The sequence below is a fragment of the Ranitomeya variabilis genome, chromosome 1 (assembly GCF_051348905.1).
Source record: "Ranitomeya variabilis isolate aRanVar5 chromosome 1, aRanVar5.hap1, whole genome shotgun sequence".
In the NCBI taxonomy this organism is placed as follows: Eukaryota; Metazoa; Chordata; class Amphibia; order Anura; family Dendrobatidae; genus Ranitomeya; species Ranitomeya variabilis.
Genome location: NC_135232.1, coordinates 750,782,178 through 750,806,214, shown reverse-complemented (window position 1 = coordinate 750,806,214; position 24,037 = coordinate 750,782,178). Strand labels below are relative to the sequence as shown.

The 24,037-nt window shown below is 43.4% G+C and overlaps 1 protein-coding gene across 10 annotated transcripts in view; it reads left to right on the top strand.

Moving 5' to 3' along the window:
• Window positions 1-24,037, top strand: part of FCHO1 (FCH and mu domain containing endocytic adaptor 1) — a 143,384-nt gene that overhangs the window by 50,332 nt on the left and 69,015 nt on the right. For all 10 annotated transcript variants that reach the window (XM_077270493.1, XM_077270437.1, XM_077270474.1 and 7 more), the window contains 9 exons: window positions 4,996-5,070; window positions 5,154-5,295; window positions 6,192-6,344; window positions 6,439-6,543; window positions 10,547-10,645; window positions 10,977-11,073; window positions 11,178-11,222; window positions 15,544-15,616; window positions 15,722-15,746. In XM_077270493.1, coding sequence (XP_077126608.1) covers window positions 4,996-5,070; window positions 5,154-5,295; window positions 6,192-6,344; window positions 6,439-6,543; window positions 10,547-10,645; window positions 10,977-11,073; window positions 11,178-11,222; window positions 15,544-15,616; window positions 15,722-15,746 — 814 coding nt within the window. The remainder of the gene's footprint in view (window positions 1-4,995; window positions 5,071-5,153; window positions 5,296-6,191; window positions 6,345-6,438; window positions 6,544-10,546; window positions 10,646-10,976; window positions 11,074-11,177; window positions 11,223-15,543; window positions 15,617-15,721; window positions 15,747-24,037) is intronic.

Below are 24,037 nucleotides of genomic sequence, written 5' to 3'. Positions count from 1 at the left end.
ATATTTACAGTTTGTAGCATATCCAAAGAGCTTGTTTGTACCAAAATTAGTCTTAACATTAACATTTTATCAAACAAAATCACTTTTAAAGTGCGACACCATGGAAAACCTGCTTTTTTGCAGGCACTCGGGATGCACTGCAAGAAGAAATGTAGGATTTATATGGCAGCCATTCATGCATTACAATGGCGCCTTGAGTCCACCAAGAAAAAAAAAAAAAAGGGTTTTGCTCATGCAGATCAGCTCTTCGTTCATGCCTCATAAATGAGGGAATGTTTATGAAGTCAATATGTCCTAGTATAGGTGTTGTCTTCATAATACCATCCCGTTAAAGCTGGAGTCACACTAGTGGTGAGCATTGGATGCGATATGCTAATGACCCTCGGATCCTGCTCTGCTGTGAGTGTGATCCGAGTGTCCGTGCTCCAATCCTCTTACATGGGAGATCACAACACACGAGCAGAGGAGATGGAGAAAGTAATTTCTCCATCACCCCCGCTTCTGACATCGGCGTATATCGCACTGTACTCAGGTTATATCTGACTGCAGGGCGATGTTTGTCTTGCACCCATAGATTTGTCTAGGTGTGAGTGAGCCGAGTCTCTCTGCGATTGTTCTCTCATGCGAATCAGCAAGAGAAAATGATGGCAGATCCGAGCTGCCCCGTAGTATAACACTAGGCAGAGGGCTATCCGATGTTTTATCACATAGCACTCAGCCGTGTTATACAGTAGTGTGATTCCGGCCTAAAGGTCAACAATTGGTTACATGTTTGTGGTTCTATTATTCTGACCAGCAGTGATGTAGCTGCAGGCTGTTTCCCCGGGATGCATGTCTGTATATAATGCAAACTTCACACTTGTGTTCCACTGGGAAAGCTCCTGGTGCATACGTCATATACAAATCTTATTCTCACATTTCCCCAATGGGGGGCTAAAATTGTGTTCATTTGCAGCATTTGTTTGGTAAACTTTCTAACATTCACTGCGAATGTAGTACATTTTTGTCTCATTTCAGAAAGGGGGCTCCGTTCGTTGTGGGGGAAAAAAAAACAAATTGCACTTTAACTACCTTATCCTGATCCACTGCCAGGTCCAAGAAATGTGTTTAAAGCGCTGCACAATCTCTGGCTGCAGTGGTTACTGCCGGCCCGGGACGACTGAGAAGCCGGGACGGGCCAGGATGGGGTGAGTATGACAGGGGAAGGGTGAGCCATGCTATATTCACCTGTCCCCATTCCACCACCGTGTTGTCTTCCGCATTCTCTGGCTGTGACGTTCCGTCAGAGGGCGCGATGACGTGATTAGTGCGCGTCCTCTGACTGAACAGTCACAGCGAGAGGACCCGGAAGACACAGCGGCGCGTGGCAGTGGAACGGGGACAGGTGAATATTGCAAATGCCAGGGGCCTGAGCCAGCGGCGACACCGGCACTTGACCCCATAGCGCGCCGATGTCCCCTCCTGCTCAGGCCCCCGGCACCTCTTCCCCAGCGATGAAAGGTGAGTATGTCATTTTTTTTTTTTTTATCGCAGCAGCAGCAGCATACTATGCTAGTACTATGCATACTAGCATATTATGCTATGGAGCATCTTATGGGGCCATCAACCTTTATGGAGCAGCATACGGGACATATTATGCTATGGAGCATCTTATGGGGCCATCAACTTTTATGGAGGAGCGTATGGGGCATATTATGCTATGGAGCATCTTATGGGGCCATCAACCTTTATGGAGCAGCATACGGGACATATTATGCTATGGAGCATCTTATGGGGCCATCAACCTTTATGGAGCAGCATATGGGACATATTATGCTATGGAGCATCTTATGGGGCCATCAACCTTTATGGAGCAGCATACGGGACATATTATGCTATGGAGCATCTTATGGGGCCATCAACCTTTATGGAGGAGCGTATGGGGCATATTATGCTATGGAGCCAGCATCTTATGGGGCCATCAACCTTTATGGAGCAGCATATGGGGCTTATTATTCTATGGATCATCTTATGGGGCCATCAGTAACCTTTGTGCAGCATTATATGGGGCATATTTTAATATGGAGCATCTTATGGGGCCATTATTAACCTTTGTGCAGCATTATATGGGGCATATTTTTGTATGGAGCATCTTATGAGGCCCATCATGAACTTTATGGAGCAACTTATGGGGCTCCTGATTCAATATGGATTTTCAAAAACATTTAACCAACTGATGTCTCAGTGAATTTCACTTTTATTGGTATCTATTTTTATTTTTGAAATTTACCTGTATCTGCTGCATTTCCCACCCTAGGCTTATACTCGAGTCAATAAGTTTTCCCATTTTTTTAGTGGCAAAATTAGGGGTCTCGGCTTATACTCGAGTATATACTGTACCTATCCGGTTTTTCTGCGGGGTCTCTTCGGGCCGGGACATGAATCCTCCGTCCGAAATGGCTCATGCATATAGCGCACTTCAGGCGCCATTTTGTAAGTTATGCATCCAGGGATGAGGATTGTGGCCCCGGAATCGTCGCCTGTGCAGTCTGCGCTTTCTGGCGCCATTTTTATATACTGAATCTATATATAAAATACGTCAGCGCAGCAAGCCAGTGACTTTTTACTGCACATGACAGAATGGGGGCACAGGATGGGAGCAGCACATATCAGAATGGGGGTGCAGGATGGGAGCAGCACATGACAGGATGGGGGCGCAGGATGAGAGCAGCACATGATAGGATGGGGGCGCAGGATGAGAGCACCACATGACAGGATGGGGAAGCAGGATGAGAGCACCACATGACAGGATGGGGACGCAGGATGAGAGCACCACATGACAGGATGGGGCGCAGAATTGGAGTAGCACATGACAGCATGGGGGTGCAGGATGGAAGCACCACATGACAGCATGGGGACGCAGGATGGGAGCACCACATGACAGAATGGGGGTGCAGGATGGGAGCACCACATGACAGGATGGGGCGCAGAATTGGAGTAGCACATGACAGTATGTGGGCGCAGGATGCGAGCAGCACATGACAGCATAGGGGTGCAGGATGGAAGCACCACATGACAGGATGGGGGCGCAGGGTGGGAGCACATGACAGGATGAGGGCACAGGAAGAAAGTAGCACATGACAAGATGGAGGCGCACAAAACAGGATGAGGGCGCAGGATGGGGGCTGCACATGACAGGAAGAGGGCGCAGGATGGGAGCAGCATATGACAGGATGGGGGCGCAAGATGGTAGCAGCACATGACAATTATATACGGTACCTATCCGGTATTGCCACAGGGTCTCTTCGGGCCGGAGGCCGGGACATGAATCCTCCGTTGGAAATGGCGCATGTGTATAGCGTACTTCAGGCGCCATTTTGTAAGTTACGCATCCAGGGATGAGGATTGTAGCCCAGGAGGGTTGTGGCGCCAGAATCGGCACCTGCGCAGTCCGCCCTTTCCGGCTCCAATTTTATATACTGAATCTGTATATAAAATACGTCAGTGGAGCAATCCAGCCACTTTCTACTGAATATATATATATATATATATATATAGAAAATATACGTCAGCACAGCAAGCCAGTGACTTTTTACTGCACATGACAGAATGGGGGCACAGGATGGGAGCAGCACATTACAGAATGGGGCGCAGGATGGGAGCAGCACATGACAGAATGGGGGCGCAGGATGGGAGCAGCACATGACAGAATGGGGGCTCAGGATGGGAGCAGCACGACAGAATGGGAGCAGCACATTACAGAATGGGGGCTCAGGATGGGAGCAGCACATTACAGAATTTGGGCTCAGGATGGGAGCAGCACATGACAGAATGGGGGAGCAGGATGGGAGCAGCACATTACTGAATTGGGGCAGGTTGGGAGCAGTATGTGATAGGATGGGGGGGGGCGCAAGATGGTGGCAGCAGCACATGACAAGATTAGGGCGCAGGATGGAAGCAGCACATACCAGGATGGAGACCATATACTAATATAAATGCTTACCAACTGGGCATAGAACGGGTTCAATAGCTAGTTGTGTATAAGTTGCAGCAGTAATGCATTGAGCTTAGCAGTGTAGATCTTGACAGCACGCGCCGCCGAGTTCAGTGTTTGGCTGCAGCACTGTCAGCATAACCACTGTAGCCAAACAGAGATTGTGCAGTGCTTTAAACACATTTCTTGGACCTGGGAAAGTATCTGAAGTGCAGGTTTCTGGTCCTTTTTTTATTTATTAATTTTCGTTCTTTCTCAATGAGGTGAGCCAACAGGCGAAATGGGACAGTTCCTTTAATTGACCTGAAGATAGAATATATTTACCAGGGAAAGGGGAGAGTGAATCTGACTATTTCTCACCACTCTGAAGGTTTTAGAAAGAATTTTGCTGGTGCCTGACACACAAAGGGCTATTACAGCAAAATCTAGATCACCGCACAGGCCTGAAATATCTTTTTTTCAGCCAACTGCTGAGTCCGATCTTTTTAAGTCTGGAAGGGTTAGCACTGTTCTACACACTAAAATCCATGGTACAGACTGCCCTGCTGAAGAGAATCTGAGATATTTATACCTGTAACTACTCCATTGCTTTTCTGCACTTTCTAATATGTATTACCATGTAAAGAAATATACGGTCAAAAGAAAACTAAACCTGTATTGAAATGTAACCAGTCTATAAAGCCCATGCAATGTATTTCTCCATTCTATCTGGCTGAAATGTTCTCTGCACACATTACTGCAAATGACACCTGGAAACCTTTGTTTTCGAGTGATTTACTGCAGGGTGACAATGGGGGATTTTTTTTTTAGACAATTGTCAGCTTGTAATAACTGAAGGAGGTTAAGAAAAAAAACAACATAAAGGCAGCAGTCACCAAAGAGAAAAATTTGATCCTTTTTTTTTTTTTTTTTTTGCACTCAAAAACTCAAGAAATCTATGTTTTAAAAGGTACGGGACTATCTCTTAATTTCTGTGCCTATTCATTGGCTCTTACCTGTGTGTTTTTATGGTTGACTTTTAGGGCAGCAGTGGAGGAGGCATATTCAAAATCTATGCAGAAATTGTCCAAGATGGTCAGCAGTGGGAGCCACCTGGGGTAACACTTCATTTCTTGAACAAAAACATGGATTTGGGTTTTGTAATGCACTTCTCATAATTTTTTATGTTCTTTCTGTGCAGAACCTTCGCCCCAATGTGGGAAATGTTTCGAGTGTCTTCAGACAAGCTGGCCCTCTGTCATTTAGAACTAAGCAAGAAGTTGAATGACTTAATAAAGGACATCAACAAATATGGAGATGAGCAAGTGAAGGTTCATAAAAAAGTAAGCTTGGGTGTTCATGTTAATCTGAAGACCTATTGTGAATGCTGTTGTCATACATGTATCTATTCCCAGCCCGTTTTCCTGCAATGTATATGGCACATTGTCCACTGAAATCTGAGTTATAAAAGGAGAATGGGAGAGTCAATTGTCATTGCAAGATAGTAGTATTAAAATAATAATAATAAACAAACCAATTCCTAAACAAATGTATGCTGACACAGATAAGATGCCCCATAGTATAGAGTCATTGACTTCTAGTCCTCAGGTAAAATGGCTTGTAATTAATGGAGAAAATGTTCCATCCTGTGATGTGAGCAAATGGGAACTTTGCTATGAAATTCCCCATAATTCCAATAAGGAGGATTTATAGAAGGGAAAATCAAGGCAAAGGTTGGTGTAGATGGGGGTTTAGTTTTTATTACTCTTGGAGAAGGTCTAGGAGCATTTAGACTGAGTGGCTAAACAGGGCTGGTAGGCCAAACCTCCGACTCCTCAATTTCCATGACACCGACTCCACCAAAATGGGCTCTTACTCCACTGCCCTGTGGCTAAATAGCAATGTCTAAATTACCTCTTGTCTCTTTAATGATTAAGTCCCCAACTTTATAATTGAGCCACATCACCAATGCAATAGTTTCATACAGACTTTCATGTAGCACCTAGCCTCAGTTTTTTTTGGGGGGAAAAAAATAAATAAATAAAAATATATATATATATATATATATATATATATATATATATATATATATATATATATATATATATATATATATATATATATATATATATATATATATATATTATACTCCGTAACAGATGCCAGTGATCTTATCCTGCCACTCTGCTTTTATTATTTGTTGTTTTTTTTTTTTTTCCCCCTTTCATCTTGTCTTAAGGCCAAGGAAGAGATGTCTGGTACTTTAGAGGTTATTCAGCTGCTGCAATGTAGCTCTCAGCTTCTGCAGAAAACCAGGGACAACTACTGTAGCCGATTTGCTGAGCAGGAACGTCTCCGGAAGGAAGGAGCCCCGCAGAAGGAGATGGATAAGGTAACTGGTGGCTAGAAAGATTTCTCTAATCATATGCCCGTCTTTCAGTCTAAAGATGTGTTCATGTGTTTCTCCATGTCGTCTAATCTATTAGGCAGAGCAGAAAACCCAAAAAGCAGCAGAGTCTCTTCGTGGCTCAGTGGAAAAATACAACTCTGTACGTAAGGAATTTGAGGAAAAGATGCTGCAGTCTGCTCAGGTTTGTGACTGTTTTGTTTGAAAAACATAAGCAAAAAGTTTTGTTTTGTTTTTTTAGAAATGACAGTCAGTTAAGAGTCACCATTTTTTTCCTTTTTAATCTTAATGAATGAAAGCTAAGCGAGAAACTTTTATAGTTCCCAGAAAAAAAGACAAAAATTATGATTCTTTCTAGGCTATAATTTGTGTGATTGTAACAAGTGTGTGATGACAAGTTAGTGTTGTCACCCAACCAATGTAACCAGCCCAAGGAGGTTTTTGGTTAGTTTGAAAAACGGGGGGAGAAATGGTAAGAAAATGCTGGCATAGTTTCAGAGAATCTGACAGGACTTGGTTCACCTTCACATGTACATGTGGCATACGTTTACACACGTACCGGAGACACATATCCTCACCTACCCATTATAACATATGGGGCTGTGCAAATATCCGTGTTTTCACATGGACTGTGTATCCGTGTGACCCACAAGTAGACATACCCATTTTTTTCCAGCAGCAGGGATGACAAGGGCCAATAAGTCTATAGGTCCGTGTGAACACGTACAGCACACGGATGACATCCGTGTGATGCGTACCGGAATAGAAATGGCTGATTTTTATGTGTTTTAAATATGTACAAAGATATGAATAGATATATATGGCATAAATAGATATCCGTAAGATATGGAATTTCTGCCTTGCAGGTGCAGATTACTGTACATGTATTAATAAATAAAAGAAAAAAGCGACTTTGAAGGGGGGGCACCATTTTGATAATCAGCAAAGGTAAAACGGACATCTGAGGGCTGACATTATCAAGCTGTAAAGGTCCCTGGTTATTGGGCCCTTCCCAGCCTAAAAATACCAGCCTGCAGCCACCCCAGAAGTGGAGCATCACTTTGACTTGGCTCTTCCCGATGCCCTGGTGTGTTGGGGATCGGAGTAATGGGGCTTGGGGGTTGATGTCAGTTGTGAATTGTCAGAAAACACAGTTGACATCAAGCCCTGGTATTAATAATGGAGAGATGTCTATCAGACATTTCCATTACTAACTTGGGGGGAGGGAAAAAACTCAGAAATATTTAAATACAAACTCCCTAGCACTTTCACCACTTTATTTAAAAAAAAAAAACACCCAGGTCCGATGTAATCCAGCAAATGGAAACCAAGTAAAGACAGATTCCCTCGTTCGCTGGATTTGCTCGGACTACGTCAAGTGGTGAAGTCCATCAAATCCTCTGTGCAAAGCCTATAGAGGCTTGTTCTGACACTCCATAGTCTTTGCATATAGCCACTTCCGGGTCACACAGTGCTGTGCTAGACCCAGCGACTCTTATTAGCGGTAACTTTACTGATGTCACCGCTCTTCAGAGTTGCTGGGTGCAGCACAGCACTGTGTGACCCAGAAGTGGCTGTTTGCAAAGACTATGGAGTGTCATAACAAGCCTCTAAAGGCTTTGCACAGAGAATTCAATTGACCTCTCTGAATTTATTTGGACTACGTCAGACCTGCGTGGGAACTTTTATTTTTTTGCAAAGTTGTGAATGAGGGAAAGTGTCTTTGTTTATTTCTCGGTGTTGTGTGCATGTTCTTTTCAGATTTCCATTCGCTGTACTACATCGAACCTACGTGGTATCTTTTTTTTCAAATTCAGACTTTATTAAGAACTTGCTGCATAACAAATGGAAACAGAAATCATTACAAAAATTATAACTTCAAGGCCATTAAAAAAGTAATAGACCTACCTAAGTTTTATTTATTTATACAATTCAGGAATATAAACATCCTCCCATCTCCATTTATAATGCTATATAGCAACAATATTAGTATCCAAAGTTAGGACTGAAAGAAGGGGCCGTGTACAGTCATCGCCCTCGCATGGGATGGATTAAAGGCCTAGAGAGAATAGGAAGGAATGGATGAAGGAATGGGAAAAACATACCAGTTAAGAGATGAAGATAGACAGACAAGCGTTGTTGTTAAAGGGGGTTCATAAGCGGCTATGAGATCTGATGCAAAATTATGAAGAAAACAAGGTGAAAATGGTTTAAATTGAAGGTGTATTAACATAAATGGTCCTATACAAAGGCAAAGCGAGAAAGGCATCCCAGTGAAGCCTCTTGGGTCACGATTTTACTCATTTCCTCCTTGGAATGGGTAATCAACATCTCCAAGCCCTGGGTCGCAGCAATTTATGTAAATCTTTCCTCTAGGGAAGGAACTTCTGGGGACATCCAGTGACTGGGGATTACTGTTTCAGTTGCTTGTAAAAGGTGTCTCAGGAGCGATTTTATTTATTTTTAAAGTAATTCATGACATAGGGAATATGAAATAGTATGGATGCTTCAGGTTTCTTGGGGAATGCTATTCTAGTGACCTCTTGTATTACTTTAACCCCTTAACGACTGCCGATAAGCCTTTTAACGGTGGCAGTTAAGGATACTTATGCCTAAGCGCCGCTTTTTAATGGCACTGAGGAATAAGGGTATAGCGCCTCCCAGAGTCAGAATTTCTCTGGGTCTCGGCTACTGGGGGTAGATGAAACCCCAGAGAACATGATTCAGGTCAGTTTTTACTGACCCCGGTGTTTTGATTGCCGTTATTAACGGTATAACGGCGATCACAAAAGTCCGATTTTCCATTTAGTTTCTCTCTGCTCTGATGTGATCAAACATCAGAGGAGAGAAATGGGGTCCCCCCCGATACCCCCTCCTCTCCAGAGTCCCTGCATACCCCTGTGACCCCTGTGAATGCCGCCGGCGTCATCTTCCGGAAAGAAAATGGCAGGAGCATGTGCAGTACGCCTGCTGAGATCTGCCAGCTGGTACCTGGAAACAATAGGAAAATGTTCCTTTTGGTTCATTTTGATCACTGTGATAGGGTCTAAATCAAAATAAATAAAAAAAAGTAAATAAAACCCCCCTTTATCACCCCCTTAGTTAGGGAAAAATAATGAAAAAATATATATATTTATTTCCATTTTTCCATTAGGGTTAGAATTGGGCTAAAGTGAGGGTTGGGGTTAGGGGTGTGTTGGAGTTAGAATTGGGGGATTTCCACTATTTAGATACATCAGGGGGTCTCCAGACGTGATGGCGCATGCCATTGATTCCAGCCAATTTTGCGTTCAAAAAGTCAAGCAGTGCTCCCTCCCTTCTGAGCCCTGCCATGCGCCCAAACGGTAGATTTCCCCCACATATGGGGGATTGGCGTACTCTGGAGAAATTGCACAACAAATTTTGTGGTCCATTTTCTCCTGATACCCTTGTGAAATAAAAAAAAAAAGTGGTTTCAAAGTAAATTTTTTGTGAAAAAAGTAAAATTTTCATTTTTTTTTCTTTCCACATTGCTTTACTCCTCGTGAAGCACCTGAAGGGTTCATAAACATTTTGATTGTGGTTTTGCGCACCTTGAGGGGGGCAGTTTTAGGAATGGTGTCATTTTTGGGTATTTTCTGTTATATTGACCCCTCCCAAACTCACTTCAAATGTGAGATGGTCCCTAAAAAAATGGTTTTGTAAATTTTGTTGGAAAAATGAGAAATCGCTGGTCAACTTTTAACTCTGATAATGTCCTAACAAAAAAAATTGTTTCCAAAATTGTGCTGATGTAAAGTAGACATGTGGGAAATGTTGTTTATTAACTATTTTGTGTGACACCGTTCTCTGATTTAAGGGCATGAAAATTTCAAAATTTTCCTCATATTTCAATTTTTTCCTTAAATAAAAGCAAGTCATATTGAAGAAATGTTACCACTGTCATGAAGTACAGTGACATGAAAAAACAGTCTCAATCAGTGGGCTAAGTTGAAGCGTTCGAGAGTTATAACCTCAGAAAGTGACAGAGGTCGGAATTGTAAAAATTGGCCTGGTCATTAAGCCCAAAATTTGCTCTCACTAAGGGGTTAACTTGACTTTGTGGAATATTTTGCCCTTGATGGTTAGGGTTTTCATATCCAATGCTATAAAATTGTTAGACTATATTTTGATCTGAGGAATATATGAAATGTGCCTCCTTCTTTCAGTTATTTCAAGACACAGAGGCAGCTCACCTCACACAAATGAAGCGGCTTGTCGCAGCGTATTCGCATTCGATTGAGGATACTCATGTACAGATTGGACAGGTAAGTTTCCTTTTTGATGTTAAAAAAAAAAAAACCTTGTGTAATTTCTATTAACCAGTCCCTCATACAATAGAAGATAATCCACTGGAGGCAATGTGATTGAACGGGATGTATAAAATGTGCCACTCTTGCCCCTGAGCTATGTTTGACATTGCAGCTAGTCCCTATTCACTAGGCCTTGAAGCAACAAACTGATTATTTCTCTTTTTTGTCACACTGTTGTAAAACGTGAGGGCAGGACATGAAATGTGTCGGGTTTGGATGGCCGCTCTGCCGTGTTATCACACGGGATATTGGCTTCAGATTGTCTCCAATGTTACTGTCTATTCAGGTTCAGGAAGAGTTCAAACACAACATGGAGAATGTGGCCATAGAAAAGCTGATCAGGAAGTTTGCCGAGAGTAACGGGACAGGAACGGAGCGGCCTGGTAAGCACATTGTGCAGACAGACAATGGGGTCGCTTCCATATCTGGGGGATGGTCTTCAGATCTTTATTTTTTTGTTTTTCACTTTCTGCGGTCTTTCTTTCAGAGGCTGTGGAATTTGAAGGTTTCCGCTTTCCAACATCTTTAGAAGGTATATTTATGTTTGCTATCAAAAAAATAAGACAAAATGCTTTAAGGTTGTACTGAATTGTATGCGTAGTGTACCACTATGTAATGATTAGTCGGTTTTATGCATGTAGCTAAGGGGTTCTCCACTTCTGGACAACCTCGGCTTAATCCGTTCAGAACCTTAAAAACAAACAGTCTATGATCTCTTCATGACTCGGAGCCCTTCCAGCAATTTTGGCTTTGCTATTCCCGGTGAGTGACTTGTGTCACATCCAGGCTGCAGCCAATCAGCGACTGCACTTGGGTGCTAGTCAATGAAATTCAGCCTGGGCATAAGTCTTCTCTGAGATGGTAAAGGCTGCAGCCTGCACATGACACAACAAGCCGCTGCACAAAGTGAGTATAGATTGATTTTATTTTAATTCTGTTTTAAAAATACACAACTTTACAATTTGCCTCTTATTAAAAAAATCTGTTTCTCAAGAACAGAGACATTTTTAATTTTGATTTACTTTACATTGCCTAGATAACCGACCACCTCTGCAGTGTGTCAGCGATGGTCTGTTTTCCAGGAAAAGCTCTTTAGTATTGAGCTTGCAATGCTGCTCTGAAACTGTCCGGATCAGTGAATCGAGCCATCTTCAGTTTCACTGTGCTCCTCAGATGTGGCAGCAGTAAAGCTGCCTTTGTGTGTGCAGCATCAGCGCGAGCACAGCTTTAATCAGTAGCTCAGACATACTGCTGGTCCAAGCTGTCAGTCAACGTGTGCTTCTCCCGCTGGCCAGTAGGAAGTTGGGATGCACAACAGTATGTTCCCGAAGTAAGAAGATGCTACAACCCCTTACGCCATGTTCACATGGTCAGTATTTTGTATCAGTATTTATAACCCAAAACCAGGAGTGGAACAATCAGAGGGAAAGTATAATAGAAACACGTCACCACTTCTGTATTTATCACCCACTCCTGGTTTTGGCTGAGAAATACTCATGTAAAATACTGAACGCGTGAACATGGGATTTAAAGGGAACCTGTGTCACACTCAGGAACGGGTAAAGCCCCCGTCTCACTAAGCGAGATCGCTAGCGAGATCGCTGCTGAGTCACAAGTTTTGTGACGCAACAGCGACCTCAGTAGCGATCTCGCTATGTGTGACACGTAGCAGCGACCAGGCCCCTGCTGTGAGATCGCTGGTCGTGTCGGAATGGCCTGGACCTTTTTTTGATCGTTGAGGTCCCGCTGGGTAGCACACATCGCTGTGTTTGACACCTTACTAACGACTCGTTGACGACTCAGACACTGAATCGTCATAATAGCTCCCATGTGACATCGTTGTACAGGTCGCTACAGGTCGCTGGTGAGATGTCAAACAGTGAGATCGCAGCAGCGATCGTTGGAAGATCTCACTGTTTGACATCTCACCAGCGACCACATAGCGACGCAGCAACGATCCCTGACAGGTCGTATCGTTGTCGGGATCGCTTTAGCGTCGCTAAGTGAGACGGGGCCTTAAGTCCAGCAGACGACACAGCTTACACCAAAAGGGGGAAAAAAAAACATTTTAAATTATAGCAGAACCAGAACTGGAATAAATCCAAAAATGAATCATGACAACCTGTCATCAGATCAAAAAAATGCTACTAACATGCAGATATGGGTTTAATCTGCAAGGTGATAGCGCAATATTGTTGGCTGGTGCCTGCACATAGCCGAACGCTGTTGGGAGAAAATTAACTTTATTCTCTGCAGCAGCCTTCCAGTTTCAGTCATAACACCGGCGCCAGCACTGGTTCAGTCACCGCTCTGCGAATTCAGCGCAGCGGCTGTAACCTCGTCCCCGGCCCTGACTAACATCTGAGCCCCAATTCTGGTTGTGCGGTGACAGCTGCTGCTCTGTATACTTAGAGCGGTGACTGAATCCGTGCCCCCAGCCCTGACTGGCAGTCGGCCCCAAGGCAGAGCCAATGTCAGTCAGGGCCGAGGGCGCGGATTCAGTCACAGGGGCAGTGCCAGCGCAAGTTAAGTCATTGCTCTGAGAATACAGAGCTGCCCAGGCATTGGGGCCGGCTTTCAGTGAGGGCCTGGGGCTGGCTTTCAGTGAGGGCCTGGGGCGCGGTTACAGCAGCTGCTCTCTCTATACTCAGCGGTGACTGAACCAGCGCCGGTGCTGCCCCGTGACTAAAATGGGAACACTGTTAGAGGGGAGAAAATTAACTTTTAATACCCCAATGTTCATCCATGTGCAGGCGCCAGCCAGCATTATAATGCTATTAACCCCATATCTGCAGGTTGTGTTTTTTTTGTTATGACAGGTTCCCTTTAAAGGAGACTAGTTGTTTATAGACTTTCATTGTCAATGCTCCATGTGGGGGGGGGGGATGTTTGCAAATATTTTTTTCTTCTGGAAAGCGACAATCTTGCAAGGGCCACTAATTGGAGGAAGTTAACCTATATGTCAGTCTGACCATTCGAAATGACATGGGATGTTGGCACAGGCACTATACTACTACTGTGGTGTACTTAACCTCATCAACGTGAATAATTTTTTCCCATGGATCAACAAGACTGCATGCTGAGCCAGTCATCCTAAAGCCAGGGTCACATGACTGTATGAAAGAAAATCAACGTTTCATCCAGAAAGGTTTTTTTTTTCTCACTTGTCATCCGTGTACAAACCGATGATTTTTTTTTTTTTTTTTTTTAAACGGCATCTATTAATCATTTATAGGGTCACTTACATTCCAATTCTGTAAACTAGGAAACTATCTGTAAGAGCTGGATGCTATACTGTGGCTCCGTATCCAATTTTTATTTTTATTTTTTGCAGATTCAGTCAGTGGAAAGGAAAAAAATAAAATAAAAATAAATAAAAAGGTCCATCTGCACTGCTCCATTGAATAACATCATTCTGAGTGTGATCCGTTTTTTAATGGATGGCACTTGGTCCAAAAATGCAGTTGTCTGCACAAGCCCTAAGGGGAAACCATCCTCAGAAAATCCATCAGGTTTTTGTGTTTTAAAAAAAAATGACAAAGCCTTTTGATTTTTTTTTTTTTCCATATTACAATCTAAAATAAAAAACCAAAAAAAACCAAAAGTAATCCTGCTCTTTTTAGTGACTATGTTTTTGGAGTGACAACCTTTTTAGAGTGTTAACTTCCTGTCCATTCAGTAAGAGTTTTCCCCAGGCTTCTTATCAGAGGTGGGCTTACAATGAAGTGACGTCACTGCGCCCTCTGCCCTGAGACGTCAGGAAATGCGGAAGACATTGGAGCTGTGGAGAAACAGGGAGAGGTAAGTATTGTAAGTGGGGGGCCCACTCGCAGATGCTGGCACTAGGCTCCCCTCAACTCATAGAACCCATAGTGTGCCGGTGTCCCTGACAGAGAGCGAGTCCACCCACCTGCTCAGGGCCCCTGCACTGTTTTAGTTTTGTATCCCAAACTGTGCCTGGGGACCAAAATTTTCTGAAAGAAGACCACCCATTTAACTTTCAGGAAAGCTGATTCCACTAGGTAGCACTTGCGAGTTCTGGAAAGCCTGTAGTCGCCATTAAAATGAACTTGTACAGCTCCCATTGAAAGGAGTAATCAATATGCAGTAAGCATGTACACTCAACCTTTTCGCTGCTGCTGGCAACCATAGTTATATCACACAGCGTTATGTAAAAGGAGATTTGGCGCTTTGTGTCAGTAAAAAATTACCTTTCACAATATAGAGGTTTAATCTATCAGTATAAAATATCAAGGTTGTATGAACACTTGAAAACTTCTCTAGATCTCTCTTATGGTAGGTCTCCCATAAGCACCTTGGCATTATCTTATTTTCAAGTGTAACCTCAAACCTCCTTGCTCATTTTTAGAGTTTAGAAATGTTTCTGGTGGAAATCTGAAAAGCAGGTTACTGATTTCTCCGGGTCTCCTTGTGTAACAAAAGGCAACAATTCTGTGGCCATTTTACGTTATTTTTGGGGAGCAGACATGAACACGCACACCGACTGATGTATATCCGCTTCTGAAGAATGTGACCCCTTCTGTTGGGATCATTTATCAAGGATATTTGTATTGTGTGTTCACGCCTGTATTTTTAGCTTTAATACAGGAACAGAAAACAGTAAGAGGTGAAAACTTCCTTTTGGAAATTTACGTTCTCCTGCTGTGATCTGTTTCTTTTTTTAGCATTAAAATATGGAAAGTAATAAGGCGATGTGCTGGGAACTGTAAGTGTAACATATTCCTATCATCGCAGATGGAGTAAGGTCTGTGTATGTGTTTTTTGTTTTTTTTTTGCCTTTTGTTCCTTTTTACATTAAAATCTTTACATGAAGATCTTCCTTTCACACACAGGTGTAAAGCGAACATGGTCGAAGCCTTTTCGTATCCGGGGCTTAAGTAGAAGGGAGAAGGACACACACCCTGTGTAAGAGTCAGCTGTTACTTTTTACAGCGAAATATTTGTAGCTGCTATTTTCTTTGATTTACTTCTATTTATTTGTTTTCTTCTGTTTTGTTTTTTTTCCTGCAGTGAACATACAGAGCCAGATTGTTTGGTAAGATAGCAAAGCATAAAATGTTTAGTCCATGTGTATCACTTTAACACATTAACCCCTTTCTGCCATTGGACGTACTATTCCGTCCATGTGGGGTGGGCCCTACTTCCCAAGGACGGAATAGTACATCCAGAGCAATCGCAGCTGACATCCGGCACTATGTGCCAGGAGCGGTCACGGACCGCCCCCGGCACATTAACCCTCGACATGATCGCAGTGTTCCGGCGGTATAGGGAAGCATCGCGCAGGGAGGGGGCTCCCTGCGTGCTTCCCTGAGACGATCGGTACAAGGCGATGTGCTCACCTTGTACCGAGCGTCTCCTCCCTGCAAGCCCCGGATCCAAAATGGCCGCGGGGCTGCATCCAGGTCCTGCAGGGAGGTGGCTTCACAGCGCCTGCTCAGAACAGGTGTCGGGAAGCCTCCAGCAGTGCACGTCAGATCGCTGATCTGACACTTTGCTGTGCACGGTGTCAGATCAGCGATCTAAGTGTCAGATCAGCGATATGTCACTTTACTGTGATGCCCCCCCCTGGGGCAAAGTAAAAAAGTAAAAAAAAAAAATTTACATGTGTAAAAAAAAATAAAAATAAATCTAATATATAAAGCTGAATGTGTGTATGTGTGTGTGTATGTATGTATGTCCGGGATTGGCATCTGAACCGTCGCAGCTACAGCCACAAATTTTTGCACAGTCACACGTCTGGACCCCGAGAGCGTCATAGGCTATGTAGTGAGGTGAAATTTTAACCCCGCGCTTTCCAATACACCAAACAATTTTGCCCCTATCTACATAATGGGGAAAAAGTGAAAGGAAAAGTGTTGGAGGCGTCGCAGCTACAGGCACAAAATTTTGCACAGTCACACGTCTGGACCCTGAGAGCGTCAAAGCTATGTTGTGAGGTGAAATTTTAACCCCGCGCTTTTCAATTCACCAAACAATTTTGCCCCTATCTACATAATGGGGAAAAAATGAAAGGAAAAGTGTTGGAGGCAAATTAACAGCTGCCAGATGTGAACAAGGGGGACTTAAAGAATGACAGCGATGGCGCCAAAGAGTATATACTGTACAGTTGCTAAGGTGGGGCCCCAACATGGGATAATCACCACACCACCATGGGGATATGAACACACACACAAAATGCGCCACACACTACCACGTGCTCGAACACATATACCACCCTCAGCGCACATTTCACCACACATACACCAACCTCGCCACATAAAAGTAGAAACACAAAAGTCGCCGCTCAAAACTCGCCACGCGCAAAACTCTCCACATGCAAAACTCGCCACACGTGCAAAACTCACCTCATGGAAAACTCGCCACACGCAAAACTTGCACACGCAGAAAAATTGCCACATGCACAAAAGTTGCAACACATGCAAAAGTTGCCTCACACAAAACTTGCACATACTCAAAAGGCACCACACATAAAACTCGCCACGCGCAAAACTCGCCATGCGCAAAACTTGCTGCACACAACTTGCTACACTAACCTGTCACATGCAACTTGACACACAAAAAGTTGCTATACGCATGTCGCCACACAAAACTCATCTCACAAAAGTCGCTACATGCATGTCGCCACACGCAACTTGACACACGAAACTCGCCCTAAAACACACACAAGTCTGGTATTATCCTTCAAAAATAAAAATCTGATTAATAAGCAGACAAACTACAAGAGCAACAAATGTACCATATAGGAATCCGGCAGCTGTCAGTCACATGACCAGTCTATTATGTGTATGTGTGAGCTAATATATACTGCCAGGGGGTGGGCTTCCTGTTGGCTGGGGATTTATCAGGCTGCCATTTTAGCTTACAAATACTGAGGTAAAAATACTGACCAAATAACGTGTGAACGAGGGCTAATACAGGAGGAGATGACATACAGATATATACTATATACAGGAGGAGATGACACACAGGTATATACTATTTACAGGGGAGATGACACAGGTATATACTATATACAGGAGGAGATGACACACAGGTATATACTATATACAGGAGCAGATTACCTACAGGTATATAGTATATACAGGAGGAGATGACATACAGGTATATGCTATGTATAGGAGGAGATGACATACAGGTATATACTATATAGAGGAGGAGATGACATACAGGTACATACTACATACAGGAGGAGATGACATACAGGTATATACTATATACAGGAGGAGATGACACACAGGTATATACTATATACAGGAGCAGATTACCTACAGGTATATAGTATATACAGGAGGAGATGACATACAGGTATATGCTATGTATAGGAGGAGATGACATACAGGTATATACTATATACAGGAGGAGATGACACACAGATATATACTATATATAGGTGAGATGACACACAGGTATATACTATATACAGGAGGAGATGACACACAGATATATACTATATTTAGGTGAGATGACACACAGGTATATACTATATACAGGAGATTACATACAGGTATATCTAATATATAAAGCTGAATGTGTGTATGTATGTATGTGTGTATGTCCAGGATTGGCATCTGCACCGTCGCAGCTACAGCCACAAAATTTTGCACAGTCACACGTCTGGACCCCGAGAGCGTCATAGGCTATGTTGTGAGGTGAAATTTTAACCCCGCGCGTTCCAATTCACCAAACAATTTTGCCCCTATCTACATAATGGGGAAAAAGTGAAGGGAAAAGTGTTGGAGGAAAATTGACAGCTGCCAGATGTGAACAATGAGGACTTAAAGAATGAGAGCGATGGCGCCAAAGAGTATATACCGTACAGTTGCTAAGGTGGGGCCCCGACATGGGATACTCACCACACACGGGGATATGAACACAAAATGCGCCACACACTACCACGTGCTTGAACACATATACGACCCTCAGCACACATTTCACCACACACACACCAACCTCGCCACATAAAAGTCGAAACACAAAAGTCACCACTCAAAACTCGCAACGCGCAAAACTCGCTACATGCAAAACTCGCCATATGCAAAACTAGGCTCACGCAAAACTCGCCACACGTGCAAAACTCACCTCATGGAAAACTCACCTCATGCAAAACTTGCACACACAGAAAAATTGCCACATGTACAAAAGTTGCACCACATGCAAGAGTTGCCTCACACAAAACTTGCACATACTCAAAACGCACCACACATAAAACTCGCCACGCGCAAAACTCGCCATGCACAAATCTTGCTGCACACAACTTGCTACACTAACCTGTCACATGCAACTCGACACACAAAATGTTGCTACACGCATGTCGCCACACAAAACTCATCTCACAAAAGTCGCTACATGCATGTCGCCACACGCAACTCAACACACACAACTTGACACATGAAACTTGCCCTAAAACACACACAAGTCTGGTATTATCCTTCAAAAATAAAAATCTGATTAATAAGCAGACAAACTACAAGAGCAACAAATGTACCATATAGGAAATACGGCAGCTGTCAGTCACATGACCTGTCTATTATGTGTATGTGTGAGCTAATATATACTGCCAGGGGGGAGGGCTTCCTGTTGGCTGGGGATTTATCAGGCTGCCAATAGCAACCAATCACAGCTCAGCTTCTATTTTGCTACAGTTAATTAACCTGAGCTCTGATTGGTTAATATAGGCAACAAAGACATTCTCAGTATAACAAAGCTAATATATGTTGTGAAATTCTTCTATTAGCTTAGTTTTTGCCTTTTAATAATTACATTTCTATTTGTTTTGTGGTTTTTGTGTGCAGAATAAATTTTTGTTAACACATTCTATTTTGCTAACAGCAGTCATTAACCCGGGCGAAGCCGGGTAGTACAGCTAGTAAAAAATAAAAATAAAATAAAAAATTCCTAAATAATAATAATAAAAAATATTGTTCCAATAAATACATTCCTTTATCTAAATTAAAAAAAAACAATAAAAGTGCACATATTTAGTATCGCCGCGTCCGTAACGACCCGACCTATAAAACTGTCCCACTAGTTAACCCCTTCAGTGAACACTGTAAAAAAAAAAAAAAGAAGCAAAAAACGCTTTATTATCATACCGCCGAACAAAAAGTGGAATAGCACACAATCAAAAAGACGGAAATAAATGGTACCGCTGAAAACGTCATCTTGTCCCGCAAAAAACGAGCCGCCATACAGCATCATCAGCAAAAAAATTAAAAAAGTTTAGTCCTCAGAATAAAGCGATGCAAGAATAATTATTTTTTCTATAAAATAGTTTTTATCGTATAAAAGCGCCAAAACATAAAAAAATGATATAAATGAGGTATCGCTGTAATTGTACTGACCTGAAGAATAAAACTGCTTTATCCATTTTACCAAACGCGGAACGGTATAAACGCCCCCACACCCCACCCCCCCCCCTGTTGTGGATTCTGTTTGTGGCTCCCTCTGGTGGTTACTGCTGGTACTGGGTGACTTTGGTGGGTTGCGGCCTTTGGTTTCCACCTGTCCATCAGAGGCTGGGTGGTTCCTATTTTACCTGGCCTTTCTGTCATTCCCTTGCCGGCTATCAATGTATTCAGATGTGCTCTGTTTGGTTCCTGCCTACCTGCTCCCAGATCTTTCAGGATAAGCTAAGTGCTGATTTTCAGTTGTTGGTTTTTTTGTCCAGCTTGCTTATTATGTCTCTATGCTAGCTGGTAGCTCTAGTGGACTGAGGTTCTCTCCATGTGCCATGAGTTGGCACATGGGTTCTTGTAATCTCAGGATGGTTTTTTTTGATTAGGGTTTTTTGCTGACCGCTCAGACCCCTTTTGTATCGTTCTGCTTTCTAGTTTACAGCGGGCCTCAATTTGCTGAACCTATATATATCATCTCTATGTGTGTGCCTTCCTCTCATTTCACCGTCAATACATGTGGGGGGCAACTATACCTTTTGGGGTTCAGTCCTCTGGAGGCAAGTGAGGTCTTTATTTTCTCTGCAGTACTAGTTAGCTCTTAGGCTGGTGCGTGGCGTCTAGAACCAACGTAGGCACGCTCCCTGGCTATCTCTAGTTGCGTTTGTCAGGCATAGGGCAGCGGTCAGCCCAGGTTCCATCACCCTAGAGCTCGTCCGATATTTTGTATTACTTTGCTTGTCCCTTGCTATCCCTAGCCATTGGGATTCATGACAGTATAGCCGGCCCACAAAGTGTTAATTGTTTGGGCTGAAGCAGGAGAAAAAGAAGTGTTTAAGGGAAATTTTTTTTTTTTCCTTCAGAGTTTTGCTGCCTAGCCCTTAATTGCTGTCTAGCTGCTTCTTACCTCCTCTTAACCCTTGAATGGCTCTGATATTAGCTGTTTAACATGGATGTCCAGAGTTTGGCTTCCAGCCTGAGTAATCTCGCGGCAAAAGTTCAAAACATACAGGATTTTGTTGTTCACACTTCCATGTCTGAACCTAGAATTCCTATTCCAGAGTTCTTTTCTGGAGATAGATCTACCTTCCTGAATTTCAGGAACAATTGTAAATTGTTTCTTTCTTTAAAATCTCGCTCCTCTGGAGACCCTGCTCAACAGGTTAAGATTGTAATATCTTTCCTGCGGGGCGACCCTCAGAATTGGGCATTTGCATTGGCACCAGGGGATCCTGCATTGCTCAATGTGGATGCGTTTTTTCTGGCATTGGGATTGCTCTATGAGGAACCCAACCTGGAGATTCAGGCTGAAAAGGCTTTATTAGCCCTCTCTCAGGGGCATGATGAAGCGGAAATATATTGTCAAAAATTTCGGAAATGGTCGGTGCTTACTCAGTGGAATGAGTGCGCCCTGGCTGCAAACTTCAGAAATGGTCTTTCCGAGGCCATTAAGGATATTATGGTGGGGTTCCCTACGCCTACAGGTCTGAATGAGTCGATGGCTATGGCCATTCAGATTGATCGGCGTTTACGGGAGCGCAAACCCGTGCACCACTTGGCGGTGTCTACTGAACAGGCACCTGAGACTATGCAATGTGATAGAATTCAGTCCAGAAGTGAACGGCAAAATTATAGGCGGAAAAATGGATTGTGTTTTTATTGTGGTGATTCAGCTCATGTTATATCAGCATGCTCTAAACGCACAAAAAGGGTTGATAAATCTTTTGCCATTGGTACTCTGCAGCCTAAGTTCATTTTGTCTGTGACTCTGATTTTTTCACTGTCTTCCATTTCCGTCGATGCCTATGTGGATTCAGGCGCTGCCCTGAGTCTTATGGATTGGTCATTTGCTAAACGCTGCGGTTTTAGTCTGGAGCCTCTGGAAGTTCCTATCCCTCTGACGGGAATTGACTCTACACCATTGGCTATGAATAAGCCGCAGTATTGGACACAAGTGACCATGCGCATGACTCCCGTTCATCAGGAGGTGATTCGCTTCCTTGTACTGTATAATTTACATGATGTACTAGTGCTTGGTCTGCCATGGTTACAAACTCATAATCCTGTCCTGGACTGGAAAACAATGTCTGTGTTAAGCTGGGGATGTCAGGGGGTTCATGATGATGCACCTCCGATTTCAATCGCTTCATCTACTCCTTCTGAGATCCCTGCGTTTTTGTCTGACTATAGGGATGTTTTTGAGGAGCCTAAGCTCAATTCGCTCCCTCCTCATAGAGAGTGTGACTGTGCTATAGAATTGATTCCTGGCAGTAAGTTCCCTAAGGGTCGTTTATTTAATCTGTCACTGCCAGAGCATACTGCTATGCGGAATTATATTAAGGAGTCCTTGGAAAAGGGACATATTCGTCCATCTTCGTCCCCTCTGGGAGCAGGTTTTTTTTTCGTGGCCAAAAAAGATGGTTCCCTGAGGCCTTGTATAGATTATCACCTTCTGAATAAGATTACAGTCAAATATCAGTATCCACTGCCATTATTGACTGATTTGTTTGCTCGCATTAAGGGGGCTAGGTGGTTCACTAAGATAGATCTTCGCGGTGCGTATAATCTGGTGCGGATAAAACAGGGTGACGAGTGGAAAACCGCATTTAATACGCCTGAGGGCCATTTTGAGTATTTGGTAATGCCTTTTGGACTCTCCAATGCTCCGTCAGTCTTTCAGTCCTTTATGCACAATATTTTCCGTGAATATCTGGATAAGTTTATGATTGTGTATTTGGATGATATTTTGGTGTTTTCTGATGACTGGGAGTCTCATATTTTACAGGTCAGGAAGGTGTTTCAGGTTCTGCGGGCCAATTCTCTGTTTGTGAAGGGCTCAAAGTGTCTCTTCGGAGTCCAGAAGATTTCTTTTTTGGGGTACATTTTTTCTCCTTCTACTATTGAGATGGATCCCGTCAAGGTTCAGGCGATTTGTGACTGGACACAACCTACATCTGTTAAGAGCCTTCAGAAGTTCTTGGGGTTTGCTAATTTTTATCGTCGGTTCATTGCTAATTTTTCCAGTATTGTTAAACCTTTGACTGATTTGACTAAAAAGGGTGCTGATGTTGCTGATTGGTCTCCTGCGGCCGTGGAGGCCTTTCGGGAACTTAAGCGCCGGTTTTCTTCTGCTCCTGTGTTGTCAACCAGATGTTTCACTTCCTTTTCAGGTTGAGGTTGATGCTTCCGAGATTGGAGCGGGGGCGGTTTTGTCACAGAGAAGTTCTAATGGCTCGGTGATGAAGCCATGTGCATTCTTCTCTAGAAAATTCTCGCCCGCCGAGCGCAATTATGATGTGGGTAATCGGGAGCTTTTGGCCATGAAGTGGGCATTTGAGGAGTGGCGTCATTGGCTTGAGGGTGCTAAACATCGTGTGGTGGTCTTGACTGATCACAAGAATCTCATTTACCTTGAGTCTGCCAGGCGTTTGAATCCTAGACAGGCTCGTTGGTCGTTGTTTTTTTCTCGTTTCAATTTCGTGGTTTCATACCTGCCAGGTTCTAAGAATGTGAAGGCAGATGCTCTTTCCAGGAGTTTTGTGCCTGACTCTCCTGGAGACTCTGGGCCTACTGGTATCCTTAGGGATGGGGTAATATTGTCCGCCGTATCCCCAGACTTGCGACGTGCATTGCAGGAGTTTCAGGTGGATAAACCGGATCGTTGTCCGCCAGAAAGACTGTTTGTTCCGGATGATTGGACCAGTAGAGTCATCTCCGAGGTCCATTCTTCTGTGTTGGCTGGTCATCCTGGAATATTTGGTACTAGAGACTTGGTGGCCAGGTCTTTTTGGTGGCCTTCCTTGTCTAGGGATGTGCGTACCTTTGTGCAGTCTTGTGAAGTGTGTGCTCGAGCTAAGCCTTGCTGTTCTCGGGCCAGTGGGTTGTTGTTATCCTTGCCCATCCCGAAGAGGCCTTGGACGCACATTTCCATGGA